At 39.5% G+C, this 15894-nt stretch overlaps 1 protein-coding gene across 15 annotated transcripts in view; it reads left to right on the top strand.

The window, feature by feature from the left end:
* lamc3 (laminin, gamma 3) overlaps positions 1-15894 on the top strand; it is a 219942-nt gene that overhangs the window by 131790 nt on the left and 72258 nt on the right. For all 15 annotated transcript variants that reach the window (XM_034709416.1, XM_034709411.1, XM_034709410.1 and 12 more), the window contains 5 exons: positions 633-821; positions 1853-1970; positions 8858-8956; positions 9885-10021; positions 11647-11766. In XM_034709416.1, coding sequence (XP_034565307.1) covers positions 633-821; positions 1853-1970; positions 8858-8956; positions 9885-10021; positions 11647-11766 — 663 coding nt within the window. The remainder of the gene's footprint in view (positions 1-632; positions 822-1852; positions 1971-8857; positions 8957-9884; positions 10022-11646; positions 11767-15894) is intronic.

Genomic DNA, 15894 nt, shown 5'->3' on the forward strand with positions numbered 1-15894 from the left:
GGAATATTGAGCTCTTCATTAAATCTTTATTTAAAGTTTTTCACCAACACAAACCTAAAGTTTATACTGTGGTAGGTCCAAAGCAACAGGTGATGATTTTTAATCTTGGAAAAAGGTGAACACCTGTGAGACTCCTTATTAACACCAAGGAGTAATTATATAGTTATTGCAGGCACAACAGAGCGCTTGATTCAAAATAAAATGGGCAATTTCACCTAAATCCCCCTTCGGGGTATCTAGTAAACTGAGGAGGGATTTGATGTGAGGGGGTATGAGAGCTGTGATGGTGTGTTATCAGTCGAGTAATTTGCTCTTGTATAAACATGAATTACTGTTATCTAAGTGCCCCCTGACAGCCGATTGGCTCCTCATTAGGCCTCTGTGAAATGAGATTAGCAACGAGCCTCTAAATTATGATCCAATCCCAGAACACATAATCTCTCACACACATAGAAACCCCTTTGGTCTCCCTTCTCCGTCTATTTCTGTCTTCTGTCTTTTTACCTCTCTGCCTTATCTGCCCCCTCTTCCCTCCTCCTGCTGCTGCTGCTTCTTTTTCTTCGCTCTCCACGTCTCTCCTCACTTGACCTTTTGCTCTTTCTCTTTCTCGCTGTCTCTCTCCTCGCTCGCAGAGTGTAACTGCAGTGGGAGGGCAGATGAATGCGTGTTTGACATGGAGCAGTACCGGAGCACTGGCAGTGGGGGGCGCTGTGTGAGCTGCAGAGACAACACTGACGGGCCCCATTGTGAGCGCTGCAGAGAGAACCACTACCGGAGATCTGCCGAGGAGCCCTGCCTGCCCTGCAACTGCAATGTTGATGGTAAGCTTCGGATGTAAACCCTTTAATTGGTTTAATAACAACTTGAAGATGCAAGTTATAACATCATTACTTAAATGTTTGTTTCCCTGGCTGGAGAAAATGTAATTATAGTTAAATATAAAAACTCCCAAAATTGGATTTAACTGCAAAAAAACCTCAAAGGATTAAAAGTTGCAAATTGTATGTCCAAGTTTGTTTAAATTATTAACAACATGATATTAATATTAACTTTAACACATTTTCTACTTATCTGCCAAACCAAGCCTATGAGTTGAATCTTCTCTCATTCATAATTTATACAGTTTTGTTCATCTCATGTCTTGCACATCTCATCAGATATCTCCTCGCCTCAGCTCCCCCAATAGACCGTCAAAGGTATCCATGCCTTTACTCAGCCCTGCTGTTGTAAATTGATCCAGCTGACTCACAGAACATTACCAATGGAGACACTCAGTGGTCATTAAGCACAGTCTAATTTTAAGGGGAAGGACTTTAAATGTTTGGTGCTTTTAATTACACCATCATCAGCGTAACAAGAGAGACAACCACAGGGGGACTGAACAGAAACATCAGCTTTTTTTTTCCTTTCCAGTTTTCAGAGCAGTGTAAACTGATTGCACAGAGCTGTTAGACTCCATTATATTGATAAAAGGTTATAACAGAGTCCATCAGGCTTCCTTTTCTCTCATGTCCACAAAGCCTCAGCTGGTCTTTTCTCTCTATTAACTAAAGCTTCAGTATGTGTCGGCCACAGGTTATAGAGTATCCTCATGTTCGGAGCTCTTCTCAAGGGTTTCTGAGAGGGAATTCAATAACAGGTATTCAGTTATCCCCATTGTAACAAATTATTAATGACATATTGATCCATGACATGTAATCTACAAATAAACTCTATGGATTCTGGAGTTGCGCCCCTCCCAACTCCCTTTTTTTTCTACAATATTCTCCTCTCTTTTCCCCCTCTTCGTCCTCTCTGTGTACACTTTATGTTCTCTGTTCCTCCTGCATGATTTGTCTTTTGTCCCTCCCAGGTTCAGTGAGTCTGCAGTGTGACGTCGAAGGAAGGTGCGCATGTCGGGTCGGCGTGACAGGGGAGAAGTGTGACACATGCCAGGCTGGCTTTCATTCGCTTGGCCCTGGTGGCTGCAGGTGAGCTAAACAAATCATCACAGATGCAAGACTCCCAGAAATAGAATAAATTCTGGAAAAACGACAGGAGAAATGGTACAAAAAAAAAGTGTCCTCAACAGAGAGAGAGAGAGAGAGGGGGGGGGGTTGAAAGAAATAAGCGGGTCACATAAACAGACTTAACAGATCATCCCTGTTTGCAGTTGCAACATTTCACCTCCCCAAGCATGAATTTATCAAAGTACAAAGCAGCAGTAAACAAGAGGATTCTCATTTCTACACGTGACACCGCTGTGAATTAGTGACCTTCTTATCAGCGGGCACCAGGTTGTGCCAAATGCAGAAACAAACTGCTAACAATCATTCTAACAAACAGGCTAACCTTGAGCACTTAAATTTTGCCAAGGCAACATGGAAATGTGTTTTTAATGTAATGAAAAAGACAAATTATTAGTTATATTTAACTCTAAACAGGTCATATTTGGATTTTTGCGTCTTGTTTCTTCTTAGGATATTATTTGAATATAGTGTGCTGTGTAGTTTATCACTGTTATTATCTCCCTAGACTCATTAATCTCTATCACAACCATCTAATCTGACAAAACAGGAAGGTGCTACTTTAATCGATACAAATATTAATTGACATTTATATAACAACTAATGTGGAAGGAGGCTTGTTCCACCCTTGGTTGTAATGTCGACAGCTTTCTGGTTCATTCTCATCACTGTTGTGTATTGTTTTCAGTGAAGCTGGTCTGTGAGAAGTCCACAAATCTCCAGGACCTCCAAATATGACCTTTCACCCTCACCATGAGAAACCTGGTTTCCTAATCCAGCTTTTTGGTGCTTGGGGAGACTCCCCTCAGCTTTCAGAGATGGTGACCTTTAAAAGGACGGACCTCAAAACAAAGATTAGACTCTAAAGTAGACATAACTTCTCTAAAGCTCACAAAACAACAGAAAAAAAAGAAGCTTTTTTGCCATCATTGCTGGATTTTGGGAACTAAACTGAACACTGAGGAGTGGAGTAACCCAACTGATCAATAGATATATTTGAGTAAAATAAAAATAAAATGATCACTATAAAGCATGATGGCAGAGATGTCTTAATACAAACCCAATTCTCAAAAAGTTGGGATGCTATGAAAAATTTGATAAATACTCATTTTGATGGTTTCCAAATCACTAATTGGAATAAGAACAACAAAACACTGAAAAAGTTGTGTAATGTTAAAAAAAATGCCCATAGGAACATTTCCCAACTTATTGGGTTAATTTGTATGGAATGAGGTTCACCACTCTCTGAGAGACTGTGTGAGCAATTAGTTCAACAATTTCAGATTCATGTTCCTCAGCTTAAAACTGCAAAGAAGTTCACATCAACCGTACATAATATCATTAAATGATTCAGAGAATCTGGAGAAATCTCTGTGCAAACAGGACAAGACAAAAGAAAAAACCCATTGCTGGCTGTGATCTTCAGGCCCACAGGTGGCACTGCATTAAAAAGACATAACTCTGTAGTGGAAATCACTGCATGGGCTCAGTATCACTTCCAAAAATCCCGTTTTGTGACCACAATCTGTCACTGCATCCACAAATTCAATTTAAAACTGAACCATGCCAAAAGGAAACCATTTATAATCATGATCCAACACCGGCAACTACTCCAAGCCCCATTCATTTAAAATGGATTTTGGCAAAGTGGAAAACAGATTTTTGACATGAATTTGACATAATTTTTGGAAAACATGGACGTTGCATCCTCCGTTCTGAAGAGAAGAGGAACCACCCAGCTTGTTATCAATGCATAGTTCACTTAGATACACACACTACATACATAGATGCATTTTTAAGCCAACCTTGTATACAATTTACAATCTATCAGCTAAAATGACCCAGTACAGGTTTCATTGAAGTATATTCCAACTCTGATGTCTGTACCGTATCAACAGATATTTTCTTAAAGCATGCAACTTTATTCTTCGTTATCTTTTCATCATTTACTCAATAAACAGGCATAAATATATAAATAAATGTCCTCATTCACCAGAACGAACTTGTCTTTGTGTTTCTTTTTAAGAAGAAGACAGAGGAAGAAGACCCTGCTTTAAAGAGTTCAGAAATGTCAAGCAGTATCTTAAGCTGCTGCCACATCACATTAGAGGCACTGTGTTAAGCAACATTTGTGATCCATCTGCCAGACATCAGATGGACAAAGTTAACAGATATTTAGTGACTGTTTAATTCCCACAGATGATTGGTGAAGACAAAACAGAGCTACCACAGTCTAATTTTGTGCAGACATAAATACATATTATTATTATTAATCTAAATTATATTATTTCATTCGTCTTTATATCTTATTTCATTCATTCTTTCTATTAATATTTTGACTTTTTCATACTGTGTATAAGAGCATTCTGTAACAACTGAATTTCCCCCGGGATAACTACAGTATTTCTGATTCTGATTAAAGGAAAATTAACAATTTTCCATCAAATGTCTTGAATTCTGAATGGAAACATTTTTACAAACTGTTTTCCTGAATACACTGAAAAGCAAACATCCCAGGTAGTGGTGACTGTAAGTCAGAAAGTATAAAACTACTTTCATCTCTTTTTGGGCAACTTGCCAAATCTGTCCTCAAAAACTTTTCCAAAATTGAAAAATGTCTGCATCAAGAAATAAGATAACATTTGTACTATACATTATTACATTTTGAACTCAACTTCCATCAAATCTGCACAACCACAGATGAGGTTATTAACCTATGAATGATCAGATAACTCAGACTACAGCCCTCCTCTATGCTCCTCTTTGCAGTCTGGACTTTCCTTTGTTGTGTTAAAAAGTAACCACAACTTCAACAGTTTATGGATATAAATTCCATCCTGCTGCGCGTGGTCAGTGTTTAGGTTTTCGTCAGCCAACTGTCCTGAAAAAGAAAGAAAGAGAGATGGTGTATGAGGAGCCTTCAGAACCAAGCCAGAGACCATGCGGTTTCTTCCATCTGTTGCCATGATGATCGCATCCAGCTTTGCCGCCTTTGGAAACTTCAGGAAACTGCTTTAGCTGCAGCCAAGGAGAAACTTCTCTGTCTAAATAAATAATGCTTCACATCAAGTCAGGAAGTGTTATTGTAGTACTGCAGTTACAGTACTAGTCAGACTTAATCTGGTTTTACATTCATAATCCCTTTTTACTGTCAAAACTATTGGACTTTTTCCAAAACCATTCATTATTCATCATTGTTATACTGGCTAATACCATTGATTTTCTTTATTTGAAATGGGATTCATTAGCATGCACACAATGGCTGTTTCCAGTTATGTAAAGGGATACTGTTCAGTGTTTTTGGTAGAGGCAAAGTAATCAGTGATTAGAGAGAGAGATATTCTGCAATTGTAAAATCAAGAGCTGATCACAATTGTTCTTTATTCATTAAAGAAGCGCCCCTAATGAAATGTTGTTTTTCTATTTTTGTACTCAGCCTGATTCTGATTATAGCACGATCTGACCAGAATGAGCTCAGCAGGTTTCAATTTAGTTAAAGCCAGACTTGTTTTCATTCCTAACACAAGAGACTGATTTACATCTGAGGATCTGTACTCTCACACACTCAGTCTGGCTGCTTTTATGCACCCTTTGTTGCAGCATCGAGTTGCACTGACCTGCTGCATACATTTTGATGATGAAAAGCACTGTCCAACTATCTCTGACCTGAGAGCTCTCGTACTGAAAATGCAAGCATGGAAATGTGCATGACGATGCATATATGTGTGTGCATGTGTGTGTTCGAGAGCGAGAGAGAGAAGTAGCAGAGTCTGCTGTAATATTTATATTCATAAGAAGTCCACCCTAACTCTCACTGACCCTCTCTACCTGCAGAGGGAATGCTAAGATGTGTTGGTGTTGAATCGCATATCAATGACTGTTTTCTGTTTTATTATTTGTACCAACTAACTGTGGAGAGTGTGAGTGAGATACACTGATCTTACTGTTTAAAAGAACAGCCACAGACTTCATACAAGTCTATGAACCCAGAGTGTGAACCCAGTGTCGTGATTTAAACCAACAGACTCTTAAATGGGCCAACAGGGGGCGACTCTACTGTCTTCAGTATGGAACCAATGTGGTGAATGACCCCAACTTGATGAACTACAGTATATTATACATACACATTAAATCCAATAACATTTACCTACTTAGTTAATGATTCTCAATTGCCATTGTTGAGTCCTTTAACGAGATATAGTGGTGTTTTGGTCCCATTTAAAGTGCACTAGACAACAAACTCAACTAGCAGTTTGGGGCCCCAAAAGAGGGTCGCGTATCCATTGTCAGTGGGTCACAAAGGTCGGCCAAGACAAACTGTTGAGGCAATAGTTTTTTCTGTGCCTTTATTTTGAAGGAGGGGTTCTATGACAGTGCATTTTCAGTAGTGGTGTGGTTAATTCGCACTCCAAAACAGTAGGTGGCAGTAAGGCGCCTTAATGCTGGTCATCACCCACCATTGAAATTCATATTTCCCCTATAACTTAACAGGAATTTAATTATTTTCTACTTTAAAGTTACATTTTTGGGGCTTTTTGCCTTTATTTTATAGGACAGCTGAAGAGAGACAGGAAATGTGGGGAGTAGGGAGCGGGGGAAGACACGCAGGAAATGATCGACCGGCTGGGAATCGAACCGGGGACTCCTGCGACGAGGACTGTAGCCTCTGTACGTGGGGCGCTTAGACCGCTAGGCCACCAGCGCCCCTTATTTTCTACTTTAATCATGACAGGTCGAAATAGTGATGACCAAATGCCAAACTTGATGCTTGAAATAGTGGTTAACAACCCAATAGGTGATGCTATAGTGGCTAATAGCTACTGTTACCCATTACCAATAGCCACATGTTCTAGCTACACAGTTTTATGATTGTGATTTTAAAATTGAGATCAATAATTTGATTTGGCATAATGTAAAAGGCTCTAAAAAAAATGGTGCACCGTAGCTTTTAGAAGCTATAGGCATAAAAAGAATGTTTTAATTCTGGGTTGCTGGATGAGACCAAAACCAAGATAAAATGTAGGTGAATACAAACAAACAAACCTTGGCCAGTTGTTGAACAAAAACACCACAAGATTGCTAATGTTGCTTCTTGTCAGGTGGATATAAGCTGACACTTAAGGCCCAAAATTGGCCTAGATCAGAATGATGGCTATATAGAGGTGGCTATTTATAAACCATTAATTTGTAACCCATAAAACTCATGACCTTTGTGCGATATAAAAGGTTTTTGCAAAGAAAATCTAGAGCTAAATAGTGACTTTCATGCAAATTAGTTTGGCAAAGATTTTTCTCCTTACCTAAATTCCTTTGTAACATATCTGTTTTCATGTACAAACCACATCAGCCTGCACACACTTTTCAGACACACACTGTTTTCTCTCATTCATGCAGCAAAATCAGGCTGTTGAGCTGAGGTGTGAATTACACAGATCACTGGAGCAGAAACAAGCAGAGACTGCTTGCCTTGAGATAATTGAATTATTTGTAATAGCTCCTCATTAAAAATCTGATTCTGTGTTACATTTTCAAACAAAAGTAATCAATCAATGAAGCTGATCAAACACATTTTGACATAATCCGAGTCAGTGCTGACCCACACACCTCATTTGCTTTATCGAGGTTGCTTACCGACTGGTTTTAATTTTTGTGATAGATCGTGTGTTAAATCAAGCATCTTGGTGTTGATTATTTGTTACAAGAAGGAGTGAAGTGGTGATTAAAACTCACTCTGAGGGACAACTACTCCATTTTTTAAACCCCGCCTCCAGGGGTGCATCTTGAGCTTTTGGCTGGGGTCGCCGAGGTGGGACACTGACTTGTGCTGGGGGGGCAGAAATAGTGTTTGTGAACACAAATTAATGAGTACTATTTATTTACTATCTATTTATTTTCTGTCTCTACTAGTCACATCTATTTCTAATACCAACACTTCAGTATCTTACTAATGTCATAATTTGTTTCTGTATGTATATTTTTCAACTTTAAATAATAAAAAAGAGTGGTAACTATAAATCTTTTAAGCTAAATTTTGATAACTCAAATACATCTTTGTTTAAAGTCATGAATCAAAGCACTAACAACAGGAAATATGCTACACTGATATGTCTAAACGAAGCTACTAGCTGCCTGTTGCAACCAAAGAATTGAAAGCTAACTTCAGATCAATCTATACTCCCAAAAAAACACTACAATGCACTGAGCTGTCAGTAAATGCACCACTCCTAATTATACTAATTAATGCATAATTCTTATTGTTATAAAACAGTAACCAGTAATGAGCTTGTCAGACTAAAAATATTTTGGTACCATGCTGGAAACAAGTTTTTTAACACTGCCAAAATGAGCATTTTACTATGAGTTGTGATGGGGCTTACTTAGCTTTTGGAGCCAGCCTCTAGTGGACGCTCAAGGAACTGCAGTTTTGCTTTTCACCTCCACAGTGGCTTCATTTTTCCACACTGGAGGTTTCTATTTGATTGCAACACAGGCCAAATAGTCGTTTTTAACATGAGTTCTACCTCTGACAAGCAAATAACCGATCATAGTTTAAGACCTTGGGGTTGGTCAATCATATTTCAAGGGTGGGCCATGCCACCCCTCTTGACACCCCAGGTTCAAGCCCCAAGACAAGCTTCCCTGTTGCTGAGGTGTTTTATATCAGGGATCCCTGCTGTTAACAGCTCGTCTCTTGTGTATCTGACCATCTGTGATCTGAAAACAAGACAAGCAAGCAGACTATTCTCAAGGAGAAGGAGGAACGTTTTAAGCAACATTCTTACTGCTTCTCTCTCAGTGACATGTTTTTTTATACTGCCGTCAATGCACATCTGTCATTTTTACATCTTTAGGCCGTGTGAGTGCGACCCCAGTGGCAGCGTGGACGTCTGCTCCCCTCTGGATGGAAGATGTCGCTGCAAGACGAACGTGGAGGGCCAGAGCTGTGACAGGTGTGTGTAATGGTCTCGTGGACGGCGTCATGAATGTGCGCACGTGACCTCTGGTTACCTAGGCAACAATTAATGCTCTGTACAATGGAACAACTGAAGCTGTCATGAAGGGTTCGTCGGTTAATGGTGTTTATTAGTTAAGTCTTTATTATAAAGGATTAAACATTAAGACTGTAACATGTAGGTTTATTGAACAGTAATTTCTCCACTGCAGAATATAGATCAGTGTTAACACAAAGCAGATAGGTCAGGATATTTCCTGAAAAGGACCGTTAAAACAATAATCACCTTACTTTCCTCTGAGATAGAATATTCTCTCATAAAATAATGTCTAAAGAAACAATCTGAAAAGATGTAGAGAATACGGCTCAAGAGGAATTTATCCAATATTACCCCTTAGAGTTGGCACCATCCATCATTTTGGCTTCTTGGACAGCACTGACTGTTACTACATGTCAGTAACCAGCTCTCTGTCTGCTTCCATCTCGTTCCCGTGGGATCAAACTGATAAACTCGCTGTGACATCAGCAATACACACACAGAGCCCCCAGGTCTCAAACTATTGAATAATCCTGCTCTCCCTGTTTGTTGACTTTTTTTTAACCTGATTTCACGGCTCATTGAGCGGGCCCCTCTCCTGTGTAATGTGACTAGTGTAGGGGCTGATTTTTAGCTGTGTTCCTGTCCCACCCATATGCCGGCTAGCGTCTGTAGGTCAGCGCTCGGGGTCTTTGCAGCTGAGATTTATTTGGTCCCTTATTCCTTAACACTGCAGACCAGCAACCCGCCTGCTGCAGGGAGAAGGAGATTAGAAAGACTCACACCACAGGAATGTTGTGATAAATAGCTGCAATGAGTCGTGTACGCAGCATGTGCATGCTAATAACTTTTTATGCATGAAGCTCTGTGTTTGTGTGGATATCTGCAGATGCAAACCAGGCTTTTTCAACCTACAACAAGTGAACCAAGTAGGCTGCCAAGCGTGTTTCTGCTTCGGACACTCCCTGGCCTGCACCTCGTCCGGTCACTACACTGCTGTCAACATCACCTCTGATTTTACTGAAGGTACTTCTTTTGTGTACAAGCTATTGATATTTCCTTAAACAATGGGATTGCTGCACTTTAAAACTACTGCCTTGCCTTATTATTTTGCTGTTATTTTTATTATTATTGATGAATGTGTGCTGTAGTGTTGTGTGCAAAGTGCTGGGTTTTGCAAAAACAATTTTAATTGGACATGTTGTGATATTCTATTTATAGGAAGCTCCGAGGGACAACAAATGAAACATTGTGCAGATTAATAAAAGGGATGCAAATTGGAGGAATACGAGCAAATTGTTGAATTGTCCTTTTCAATTTGGAAATACATTTGGAGGTTTTAGAGAAGGACTCTGCAAGGAAATAAAACACATACTGAAAACACACTAATTATATATGGAGAAATAATGAGATGCAATCACAACAAAAACAGAGATGCTCCCAAGGTGGAAATCAAGAAGTGACAGTCAAACAATGTATGTTTGTGTACATTTTAAAGGTTAAAATGAACCATGAAGGTATTTTCCAATTCAGCACAACGTTATTTATTGCTGGAAACTTTACAAAGTCCACAGGTAAGAAACTTTGAAGTCCATGTCCTTAAGAAAAAGCACAAATATTGTACCAGAAAATAGTTTTGGAAGAAGTGGAAGAGGTTATTTCACAAAAGTAAAAGTCTGAAAGTATCAGATATATGCTTTAGAAGTATTAGGAGCACTGTTATTATAGTTATCAAACTTAAAGCTCCTGTTTTTGTTAACTTTGACGCCCCATTTTGGACAAATCAGGAAGTTTCATCTGTTATTTTGTCCAATTTACTTGAAGGTAATGTTTCTGACTACAAGTCTAATTCTGCTTTCTTTAAACAGTCACATGTGTCACTCACTGTGTATACTTGCCAGGGAAAAATTAAATAACACTTTATTCAGCGTCCTGTAAATTGTGTTTGTATGACACCTGCCCTGTGGCTGCTGTTGGAGACAAAAAAATTACCATATAGACATGTGCAGTTCTGTTGCTTGGGGTCTTGTTTGCTTTCTTAGCTCATATGGAGGCATCAGTATTATTTTCAGTGTGTTTCACAACCAGCTAAAAATTCCTCACTGGAGCTTTAAATATTCAAAGTAAAATTGCAAGTAAATCTGTTAAAAGAGAAGAAAAGGGGAAAGAATAGAGAGTAATAAAAGACCTACCAGTGGAGTAAAAGTGGAAATTGACAGAAACCTAAATGTTCAAGTAAAGTGTAAACACTTCCAGAAAATATGAAAGTACTGTAACAAAGTATTGTCACTTTGTTACATTACACCACTAGGTATTATGGAGAAGTTTATCACCTTACACGGTTTCTGAATTTGCATCTTTCTCTTTATTTTTCTGTGTTTAATAACTTTCCAGCATAATTTCTTTATGTTCTTCTGTTTATTGTCTATTATTCATGCAGTGTGTTAAGATCTCAAGGCCACTGCATGCAGTGTATTTTAATGTTGACCACTGATAAAATACAGGGGAGTTGATAAACTATCTGAACACATCTTATATAAGACCACAAACAATCCCTGTAAACACTAGAATGTCCCTCATGCACTTTATTCTGAGCCCTGTGATGCAAAGGTGAACAGCTATGATTCATGTTTTGTGGTTTTACCCTCCAGATCAGGACGGCTGGGTGGGTAAATTCTCTGCAGGGCAGGAGTACCCCCTGCTGTGGAAGGAAGGTGAAGTCTATCTGCTGCCTCTAACAGAGGAAGACATCGGCTTCTACAAAGCCCCCGGTGAGTCATAAGGCAAAAATAATAGAGATTTCCACTCATACATGACAGACATTCACCTCAGTTAGGTCAAATGTGTGTTACGGCCCTCAGGGAGATATTAGGTATTGTTGACAGTTTTGTTGGAAGATAATAAATCCTCCAATTGTTGCTCTTCTGGCAAATATGTAAATGATATGAGCTTTTGAGAGCGTCTGTAATAGCCGTAGCTTGTTCCTGTTGTTCCTCAGTGAGATTAATCAAGCTCTTTGGCAGCGGGTCATGCAGCAGTTATTCTGACATCACTCCCTCCAATCCGTTATCAGAGCCATTAGAAGATAAGGGAATAAGCTGGCCCGGCTACAGGACTTAGGGCCCATTTCTATCAGCCGCCCCAGCAGCATAAGGCCTGATGGAATTGGATGTCTTGGCCATGCTGGAGAGGCAACAAAGTAAAAATTGGCTTGGTGTCTTTTCGTCTCCGCTAAGTCGGTGCTAGGCGTCGACTCACAGCCCCTCTGGCGTCCATGCATGCAGACCGCAGCCAGAGGCAAAACAGGAGCAATCCCATTAACTCCGCTTCCTGGAGGTTTAATGCCCCAAAACGAGGAGAGAACGACTCCATTTGGAGGGATCTTTATTTAGAAAGATGAAATGCTTACAGCGGGATGTGACAAAGCCTTGTGGTCAGGCTGGAACGACATTATAAATCCATTTGGAAGTCACGGACGTCTGCAAGTTTGACTATTACTCGTGTGTGTGTTTGTGTACACATCCATAACGAGTGTTTCCATGCTTTACCATATATATTTAGGTGTAATTATACATGTGCATCATTAAAAGTGTCTATGAAGTTGTTTTCTTCTTCACATGGTCTACATTGACGTCTCTGTGGGCCACAGATTAGTGGACCAACTGGCCGAGAGCAGCTTTATGGCAGCCTGCTTATCTACCATAGCCAGTGCTTGTTGATGTTGTTTCCTCATATAATATATGCACAAATCTATTGGCTTGCCATCCCTATTAATGATCTCATTTCCTCTCGCCTTTTTCCTTGTAATGTTGCATGTGTACAGTTACTTTAAAGATTAAAAACCAGAGTGGCAGCAGCTCAGGAAAGCAGCTCCCTCTTTCTATTTTCTCTCTTTCACTGCCAATGTGTCTTCTCTTTTTATACTTTTAATTTGTATTTATGCAGAAATCCCTCCACTGTGTTCCTCAGCAAAGTAGGAGATAATTCTGAGTGACAACCCAGCGTAGAACATCTTGCAAAATGCTATTTCTGTGATATCCGTGAATGTATTTGTCACCATGGTTTCTCTTGAGCGTCAGCTGTGGCAGGCGGGACAGGATTCAATCACTGGCTTCTTTTTTTAAAAATTGAATTAGTCAAGAAGGGAGTATTTGGGATCTGTGTGGCTCATCCTGTTCCAGAAATAACAGCTTTTGTAGAGGTCAAGGAGCCACAGATGTCCCCTTGAAACTGCCTCAAAAGGAGTTGTCAGAGAAATAAAAAAATAAAGAGCTCCGTTGTGTCCTGAATTCCCCATCAAAAATCAATCCATCATGCCACTTAAACCCTCACCCTTTATGCTGTTTCATCACAACTGCTTCAGATTTGATCAGAATATTAAATGGCCTTGTATTAGCAGTTAACACTACCATTAAAATTCTTCTTAAAAACCAGCTGCCTCTACCGGACGGCTGTAAGATTCCTTGTCATCTACTATTTTTAATTGTATCCACAACTAAGTGCATATTAGTAATGCAGCAAAGGGCAGAACATAAGTAGAACTTTTTGTAACTTTTTTTAAAGCTAGGTTAATGCTTCGGACTTGTGTGAGTCTTAGTCCCTAAAATACAGGTAGGCCTATCTCTGGAAAGTTATCTTCATTTTCTGTTTGTGGTGCCACTCATGTCAAAGTGACAGCTGATCAGGGTAGATCATTTCACTTGATCTATCTATTGAATGTTAAATCATAAGGGACATGTATTATGGAAACCAACCAACACACCATCACACTTGTCTTGCTTAGCTAATTTGTCTGTGTTAAATACTTGATTCTGAGTGGTCAAAACTCAGTAACATCTTAGATACTCAACAGTTAAGTTGACATCTTTGACAACCTGATCACAAACATCTATCTGCACATACAATCAGGTACATTTCAACTCTGCATGTTGACTCTGTGGCAAAAATGTTAGTTTTTCTTTGACCCATCCATCCATACAAATTGTTTTGTTCACTTTCAGAAGCAAATAAGTTAGCTCTTTTTACGAATTGTTCAGTTTACTGTCAGTACTAACAGCGAAGCTAGCTAATTTTCTGAACCAAGTTAAATGTGAGTAAAATGGTCTGAGTTAGCATGATTTACAACCAGTAGAGTTTAATGTGAGTTAAATTAGCTACATTTGCTCAAATTACAAATTGTTTTCTGAGATGAAATGTTACTGTGGGTACCAACAACTAAGCTAGCTAATTTTTTGAAGTGAGTTAATGTGAGCTAAAATAGCTAAATTTGCTCATTTTCCAAACCGTTCAATTTAATGTGAGTATAACTAGCTTAGTTAGCTTAATTTACAGATTGTCTTGCTAACTTTCAGAACCAACAGCTGAGTTAGCTTATTTCACAAAATGTTCAGTTAAATTTGGGTTGAACTAGCTAAGTTAGCTCATTTTGTGAAGTGGGTCCAATGCAAGTTCAATTAGCTAAGTTAGCAAAATTTAATAGTCAGTTTATTGTAAGTTAAGCTAGCTAAGTTTTTTAATTTTACAAGATGATCAGTTGAATTTGAATTAAACCAGCTAAGTTAGTTGATGTTATGAATTGTTCAGTTTTACGTGCACCTTAACAGCTATGCTAGCATATTTTTAGATTATCACTATAGACTCAGCTTAAACTGTGAGTCTGACAGACCATAATAATGTATGATACAACCATTTTGGATTTAATGAAATCATTTACAAATGGATATCTGGTTTAAAATTATTGATTTCATACAGAAGTGGCTGTGTAAGTGTGTGATAGTACATAGTTAGCAGGTTTTTACAATAAAGGATCCCCTCCAGGATAAGCTAAGACCAGTCCTCTTTGCATCAGGTTCATGTATAACAACCTGCTCCCTGTACATGAACCTTTACTGAGCCTACTAGGAGATAGAAAAAGACCCTTTATATGCATATTGATGCACCTGAGGACATCTAGTAGTGGCTTTTTATGGGCTGATAACAGGATTTGGTAGTTCACATCCTTACGCTGTTTGATCTGCTTCTTTTTTTTTCACAATACATGAAAGCATTTGATGTCTGCAATATCTTATCTGTGCTCTTCAGTGTTTTATTTTTTCTACTCGTGTGCCCAAGTAATAAATGTAAGTCGACATGCGACCGCGTTTGCAGTCTACCCCTGAGTCATGTTCACTGCCACTTGTCCACCCCCCTGATCTTGGACATCTGCTCAACAGTTGACACAGTTCAACTTCGAGTTCCCCCCACGGTGACTCAACAGACTGAACACTTGAGTGCAGCTGCCAGGAACTATCGTAGACAAACATGAAGTACCTCTTCCCTAAACAGTCGCTTTGACCTGCCTCCAACAACTGTGCTCACCACTTGAATCTACTGGACAGTGACTGCAGCTCTCCTGGCTCTCGTGCTGAAGGGGACATCATCGAAACATAAGTCGCTACAGCCATCTGTTGAGAAGCTTGCAATGTTGATCCTTTTCATATCTGCAGTCCAGGCCAACCTGCTAAGCCTGGAGCAGCATGGAGACGGGAAGAAAAGAGGAAAGAAGAGGGAGACAGATGGAAAAAGCTGAATTTCAACAAAGTAACCCTCTAGTAGAAGGCGAGAGAGCTGCATATGGCTGCTCTTGTGCTCAGTGGAGGAGCAGCAGAGAGAGAAAGAAGTGAAAAGATCCACTAGAGCAGCTCCAGGCTACCCTGTCACTCTGATTCAAGCTGTAATTGCAGCTAGGAGTTTCACACAAGCTGAGAACTACCTGCTCCAAGGTCTGCATGCAATCCAGTCGGGTGGTCGCCTTGTCATGTGTAAGCACAAGCAGAAAAGAAAAGAGATGCAGCAACTGGAAATAAGGAAACGGTTTTGAGAGAGAGAGCATTAAATGAGAAAGAACACAGGGAGCAAAA

The sequence above is a fragment of the Notolabrus celidotus genome, chromosome 19 (assembly GCF_009762535.1).
Source record: "Notolabrus celidotus isolate fNotCel1 chromosome 19, fNotCel1.pri, whole genome shotgun sequence".
NCBI lineage: Eukaryota > Metazoa > Chordata > Actinopteri > Labriformes > Labridae > Notolabrus > Notolabrus celidotus.